General features: G+C 33.7%; 1 protein-coding gene across 1 annotated transcript; it reads right to left on the minus strand.

The window, feature by feature from the left end:
• Positions 1-1,513: 1,513 nt before the first annotated feature.
• Positions 1,514-4,515, minus strand: LOC121229527 (serine decarboxylase). The gene is made up of 5 exons (XM_041114126.1): positions 3,944-4,515; positions 3,148-3,379; positions 2,858-3,051; positions 2,625-2,761; positions 1,514-2,166 (listed from the first exon to the last, which is right to left on the minus strand). The coding sequence occupies exons 1-5, from the start codon at positions 4,248-4,250 to the stop codon at positions 1,606-1,608; spliced, it is 1,431 nt and encodes a 476-aa protein (XP_040970060.1). The 5' UTR covers positions 4,251-4,515; the 3' UTR covers positions 1,514-1,605.
• Positions 4,516-7,584: the final 3,069 nt, after the last annotated feature.

A 7,584-nucleotide genomic window follows, 5' to 3' on the forward strand; every position in this document is an offset into this window, starting at 1 on the left:
GCGACGCAACCATGATACTGCCATTACTACTTTTCGGCGGATAATTTTGTAAGGACTACTCATGACATGCAACAGTGAGTTTACACCAATCTAACACTTGGCTAGGGTTTCCAGAACTCCCCAGTGAATCAAGTAAAAAAAAAAACAATAAAGGACCAAAGGAATTTACAGAAATAAAAAGAATCACAGAAAAATAGAAATAAATCAAGGAATTTTAGAGGAACATATGCAAAATCTAGGTCAATGATAGACTTGCTATCATGCCCCGAAAGCATTGCCTCTTTGGAGTTCCTTGCTATAAAAAATTTGGATCCCAGTTTTTCTGTCATTCTAGCAACTTTTTCGGGTCACCATGGGCAGACATCAACAAATGCCGTGAAAGAATTTTAACTGACAATGGAACAGTGGAACATGTATAAGAGAAGATGAAAACAAAACTAATGATCAACAAATCAACAATATTTTAAACACTGCTAGTTGTAGGTAATGACACCACAACTGCAGCTCTTACATAAGTTCATCCAACTCTTCAAGTGAAATCCAACATGCATGGAATAGTTCAATGTATTGTTTACCTATGCTGTCGAAGGTGGTAGTTGGAAGCTTTATAAAATACCTTACTCTTATAGCTTTTTAGTTATATAAGCTTTAAACCAGCTTATTGGAAGTTCACTATTGCTAATACTTCGATTTTTTAGTCAGTTCTTCTCGGTTTAATCGATTTAAAGTCAATTTTAGATCAATATTTGAGTCAATTTCTGATCCAACAAGTCTGACCGGCCAATATAGTCCAAGTCTAACAACATTGGTAAATCACTTGAGTAAAAAGTTCTTATGAAATGTAAGCTTTTCACTTGGAGTGATGCACGAAATTTAAACTCTTTTATATATTATTTATCTCTCGTTAATTTAATTAACTAGAATTAAAATAATTATTTAATATTATCACATAATTAATTTAATTTATGATAATATAAAATTTTATTATTTATCTCTTATTCAATTTAAACTAATTAGAAATAGTTATGATGCAGTATGTTATATCACCATTTTACCCATAATAACTTAACCATGATAATTTTCACTTGACTCATGAAGCTTTGAAAATGGACCGAAAATTTCATCATTTATAGGTTAGTTAATCTGGAATCCGACCCACAACTTTTGTTGACCCTCAAAAGTTTGATCCTTCCAGATTTGATGTAAGCAAACAGCAGTGGAAGTTTCATTTCTGGGATTCAGCTGCCGACCATGAATGTGACCTGGAATGAACCTGGAGAAACTGGGAAATCTGCATCTTCATCCATGATCTGTATATATAAGCAAAGATGATACAATGCTTAAAAAATGTAGCTCTTTTCCTGGCAGTCCTCAAACACGAGTTTCATGGTACTACTACTACTACTCAGATCACAGGCAGGTTGTTTGCTGTCTTATTTTATAGTGCATCAAGCACAAGCAGCTGCATTTACACGATATGAGAATGAAAAATCATCATAGTAGAAGGCAAAACTTGTAAATGAAATCTAGATACCACTAAAATCAAGTGTCATGCTACAAGAAAACAGAGGGAATAATTCCAAATCATGATAAAAAATCATTCTGTCACTTGTGCAGAGGACAAGCGCAATTCTCTTTCCCTATATCTGCAGCAATACAAGGAGGTTGTTGTTCTTGATACCAAGTAGATCGGTTTTTAACTAATTCATTCAGAAAGACATCCAGCTTCTCGATGCTCACACTAGGCATCACCACCACATGTGCTATATTCCCTTCACACGCAAGTTGCCACCTACGAACAAAATCCTCATCCCTGGGCCGCTCAAACACAACTGTACTGCTTAGTTCATTTAGCATAGCACCAATTCCAGCTGCACGCAGCTGATCCTTCAAGTAGTGAGCATTTCGGAGGCACTTCTGAACTTCCTTTGCAAATCCATTGTAACCTTTTCTGTTGAGAGTATACCAAAGGAAAATAGGAGCATGACCATTCCGGCTTCCCATGATCGTAGCATCTCTTGATGCAAGGTATTCAACATTGCTTGAGAGCGCATTGACGTGCTCCATCCTTGTGATTTGCACACCACAAGGCATTGGACAACCCACAAACTTGTGCCCAGAAACACTCACACTTCCAATGGGCTTCTTAAAACTAACCTTCGGTGCCTGTTCGCCACCAATAATGATATCAAGCTTAAGAGGGGATAACGTCCACCAAAAGAGTTAACACAATATAAGAAGTTTGAGAAACAAACTTATTTAAGATTATGCTAAAAATCATCTACTCACAGACCAGTCAATAAAAAAGGTTAATAAACATATTTATTCCTTTTTTTTTTTTTGTGATGTTTCACTCAAAGCAGGAAAGAAATCAAATAATTTGTCCTGCTGACCTTTTCTAGTAAGTACAGCCTGATATATTTCTGAGCCCTAATTATAGGCTAATTCAATTTTTTCATAGATAAATCCAGAGGAAACATATACCATTTTACATTCTGCCACTTGCAAGTGAAAAAATTATGTATTGTACAACAGTCAGATTATGAGAATGTGATTAGGGAACAACTCAGCTATGCCATCCTCAAATCCACGTTAAAACAAAGCTATACACACGATTAACTTACCCGTTTGACAAAAGGCATCATGAGTCCAAACAAAGCTCCATCACAATGAATGTAGAACCTATCACGTGAAAAACCACATCCTTCAAGGGTTTGTATCACAAGATCAAGGTCATCTACAGCACCTTTGACAGTTGTTCCTACAGTAAACAATGTTATCTGGTTATTTCTCTCATTTTAACAAAATCCATGACTTTTTGTTATATATATGGAGAGAGAGAGAGAGAGAGAGAGACCTATGTTAACGTTGATTATAGCTGGTTTGCCCTTGTTAGCAAGCAACTTAGCTCTGAAATCAGCACAATCAATCTCACCCGAGATTAGGGTATCCACCTTCACACACTCCATTCGATACATTCGTGCTGCTTTGAAGATAGAGTAATGTGATTCCCGTGATGCATACAAAATTCCATCCGGAAACACTTCCCTCCTGCAAACTTAATCAGTTATTTCCACTTTTCAATTACGATAAGATTACAATGCTTGAAAAATAAGTACTCCGATGTAAATAGAAAAAACCACTAACCCAACTAAAATGCCGTGAAGATTGCCTTCTGTGCCACAGTTTGTAATGTAACCCCAGTAATCATTCTTCTCTATTTCCCACAAACGGGCAAACCAATCTAGCACACCAACTTCAAACTGCCTTGAATGAACTCCGTAGTTGCTCTCAATAAACGGGTCTCCAAGATTGTTGATTGAGAAATGCTGTAACTGGGCTAGTGCACCATAATCAAAGTCCAGATTATACGGGTAGCCTGAAAGGTTGCACTTGAGTTAATAGCCCAGAAATTTCATGGCCCTAACAGACGTGTACCGAGGATCAATTGAATTAAAATTCATTGGAAAGTTGAGTCTGCCATATCGTTATCAGCAAAAGCAAAACTGCATACGAATACATAAGCAAATGAACATTTCATGATTTTACATTTTTTATAGAACAATTACGTTAAGACGATGTTATATTATATTCATTTCTTTAATTTTTAGTTGATTACAGATTAGCTTAACTTCTACTATATCTATATGATTTCGCTTTGCAGTAACTTTTCAAATACCCAAATTGCATGTAAAGAAAAACGTAAAATTAAGGCCTTTGAATTCATAAGTTCTTCAAGAAACAAATACGACACCAGATAACGCACTCTGTTTTACTATTAACTCTCATCATCATAAATGTAAAAAAAATTCCAGGCACAATATGCAGATCGCCCTTTTCTTTGTGAGCTAGATGGATATATTTATATAATCTCTCAACAGAACCAAAAATGAAGTCAAATTTAACAGCCAGCTTTTAATAGTAAAGACGTTAATTTCTTTACCTAAATGATGTTTGGTCCGCTCCATGAGGCTTTTGCGATATCGAGCCAAGACACCAGCCATGTAAGCCTCCTTGTCACCGGTAAACTCATCGTTCGCTTCCGGTTCCGTGACAGCGAAGCACGTGGTGTGTACGTTCTTCCCCAACACAATCTCCCTGCTCTCCTTATCCAGCTTATCCACGCCTGCATCTTCACCGTTTGCGGCCGTAACAACCGGAGGCAACGGTTCCGGTACTACAGCAGTGGGATCGAAGTTCCTCCTGCTAACGTTCGGTGACGCAGTTTTGATCTCTACGGCCCCAGCCATGATTTTTTTTTTTTTAGATCTTAGAAAAGGGAAGAAATGGCGTGGAGTTTGTGAAATGGAAAGGAAATTTTATTTCCTTAAAATAAAATTCCTTTATGATGCTTTCCGCAGGTGATTGTAGTAGATCTTAGAAAATGGAGAGAAAACAGGGAGTGGTTTGATCGACCCTAGTTGGGATTCTATTTATAGGCGGCTGCTTGCCATTGGTTACTTTACTTGGTCTCACTTTCCAATGCTTATTTTTCCAGCCTTTTCAGTTTCATCAATCTTGTTACTAGTCCCTGTAATTTAATGAAATTTTAAAAATTAAAAAAATATATAACACTAAATCCATAATTTTTACAAACTACGACGATTAGGTTCGTTCAGTGTTCTAAAATTAGCGCTATTGATATATATTTGTATTCTTTTGATAATATATATATGTGTAGCTGATGGAATAAATGTGGGTTTAACTGTTTAAGAATAGACCCACCCCACTCACAAGCTTTTCTTTTTCACAATGATAAGTTTGAATATAGGGAAATTAATTAATAAGAACTAAAGATAACATGTAAGATTTGCAGAAATCTGCAAGAGAATTAAGTGTGAATTGAAATAGATTATCTCTTAAATAAAAATATAATAATATTGTTACTATTTGTACTATTTTCTAAATTATTAAGGCCTCGAGTCAACACTTTATGTTAGACTGAGGAGATACAACAACCTCATCATTAAAAAAGAAGTCATATTTTTTAATAAAAACAAATATTCTTTTAAAATATTTTATTTATACTTTCAATGACATTAAAAATAGCATAAACGTTGTAAAACCCAAATTTTGTCCGGGCTAAAAAGCTCAATATCTAAAAACTCAACAGCCCAAAACCCAACAAACTCCAAAGCCCAATCACCTAAACCTTAATGGCTCATTTATGAAATAAAAAAATAAAAAAAATTCAAATATCTTTACTCCAACCACCCCACTAAACAACCCCAACCACCCTACTAAATCACCCCACTAAACCATCTCAACCACTCCACTTGCCTACAAAAAAATTAGTTGTAAAATTTGGCTATAAAAGCCATTCAATACTATGTTAGAAAGGGTTTTTTTTTTGGAATGGAGTTTTTGGAAAGGCTAGTTTTTGAAGATTAATCAAAGATAAAGCAAAAGAGGTTTCTTTGTCTATTCTCATTTTAAGTTGTTTGTTTGTTTATTGTTTATTGTTTTCCTTTCAATTTTATTTTATTTTTTATACGAAAGTAAAAATAAAAGTAAGAAGCTTACCCATATTTTCATTACCGAAAAAGTTTTTTTTAGGTCGGGCCGCCGTGTACGGTGACGCTGACGGCGGCCAGTGGAGGTCCGGTGACCGGAGAAAAGCCGGACCGATGGCCAGATTTAGAAGGGAGGGGGAGAGTGTTATTTTTAATATTGTTATTATTTTCTATTATTATTACTAATACCACTATTATCATCATTATTACTATTATATTATAATACCTTTTCATTATTATTACTATTGTGTTTTTACTATTATTATTATATTTTCTTTTTTTGTATTTACTTATACGTTATTATTTTTTATATTAACTAATTTAATAAATATATATTTTAGCATATTTATTTTATTTACATATCATTACTTTTTTTATTATTATTTCATCATCTATTCTACTTATAATTTTTTAAGTAATTTCAAATATTTAGCTTATTCATTATTTCCCTTTCTTATTATTTGTTCGACTCATTTATCTTACCTTCTTATTTATCGTTACTATTCATATTTGTGTTTATGTTTATCTTGTTATAGTTATTGATTTTTATTTGTTATGCGTTCTTTATTATCTCGTTTCATCACGAATTTAGGTTTTATCTAACCCAATAATAATTCTTTCATAAAAATAAAAATTCCGTATTTGATAATTCGAGACAATCATGCCCTAACTTACTGGGTCTCGACTATTCTCATTTAATCTAAATACGGAATGCTCTTTTAAATTGCAATACGAGTTTTGAATAATACTTATTTTCGAAAGTACGAGGTGTTGTGCCCTAACTTACTGGTAGGGGTGAGTAAAATCCGATTCGATTCGAAAAACTCGATAAAATTTTAAATTTTGAATTAAATAGTTCGAGTTATTTGAGTTTTTCGAAAATTAAGTTTTTCGGTTTAACTCGAATATGAATTACACAATTCGAGTTATCCGAAAATCCGAATAAGAAAAGACAAAACTACGTAGTTTTGATAAGTGTTTACTTTATTAAAAGTTAAAATTCAAAATAACTAAGTTAAAAGGTAAAACTACGTTATTTTGATAAATGTTTACTCATTAAGTTAAAAGACTAAATCATTATATTATTCATGTAGTTAAATAATCTTGTATTTCATCTACTAGTTAAATAATCGGTCCATCTAAACATAACATTAAGTATAAATAATAGGATTCATTAACTCGACTCGATTTGACTCGAAATTTTTTGACTCGATTCGATTCGATTTGAAAAAAATTCAAATTGAGTTCGGTTGCTAAAATAAGATTTGTCAACTCGACTAATTCGAAAATTTTTGACTCGATTCGACTCAACTCGATCGAATACTCACCCCTACTTACTGGGTATAACACTTCGTTACCTCGAAGTAAGAATTTGTTTTAAAATAAAGGCAGTATTCGGTATTAGGAAATTCGAGAAAACTTGCCCTAACTTACTGGGTTTCGACTTTTCTTGTTTATCCTAAATAACCGAACAACCTTTTAAAAAAAATTTAGAATATATGAATTTTAAATAAAGGCAAGCTCATTCTCAAAGTTTGAGATGTCGTGTCTTAACTTACTGGGCGTGACATTTTATTACTTCGAGATGAGAGAGTCTTTAACGTTTGTTTTAATCTATTCGGTAATTTTCAAATTAGCATTTTTACGAAGAGGGATTGTATTTCAATGTCTTTTAAAGCTTTCAATTTTCGACACTAAGATATTAATTAATCAATTAGGTACCAATTTTTGGGCGCTACGAGGGTGCTAATCCTTCCTCGTGCGTAACCGACTCCCGAACCTGTTTTCTTGATTTACGTGGACCAAAATCGTTGTTTAAATAAATCTAACCATTTATTAAAAATAACCACTTTTACAAGGTGATCCAATCACACCTAAAAAGATTGGTGGCGACTCCTGTTTTCGTTTTTCTCTAAGTCGATACTCGTTTTTTTTTTTAAAAATGGTTACGACAGCTTGGGACTCCACTGGGGAGTTTTATAAGAGAGTCAAGCCACAAGTTGATTAACTTTTGTCTTTTTTCGAAAAATTGAGAATTTGGTTTTGATATACGATCTCTTCATTGCGTTTC

This window comes from Gossypium hirsutum, chromosome A05 (assembly GCF_007990345.1).
Source record: "Gossypium hirsutum isolate 1008001.06 chromosome A05, Gossypium_hirsutum_v2.1, whole genome shotgun sequence".
NCBI classification, from domain to species: Eukaryota; Viridiplantae; Streptophyta; class Magnoliopsida; order Malvales; family Malvaceae; genus Gossypium; species Gossypium hirsutum.

Coding starts and splice junctions, on each gene's coding strand:
- LOC121229527 (XM_041114126.1), bottom strand. CDS start 4,250: ATGGCTGGGGCCGTAGAGATCAAAACTGCGTCACCGAACGTTAGCAGG. Junction 3,380..3,943: donor GCGGACCAAACATCATTTAG/GTAAAGAAATTA, acceptor GCAACCTTTCAG/GCTACCCGTATAATCTGGAC. Junction 3,052..3,147: donor CTTCACGGCATTTTAGTTGG/GTTAGTGGTTTT, acceptor TTAAGTTTGCAG/GAGGGAAGTGTTTCCGGATG.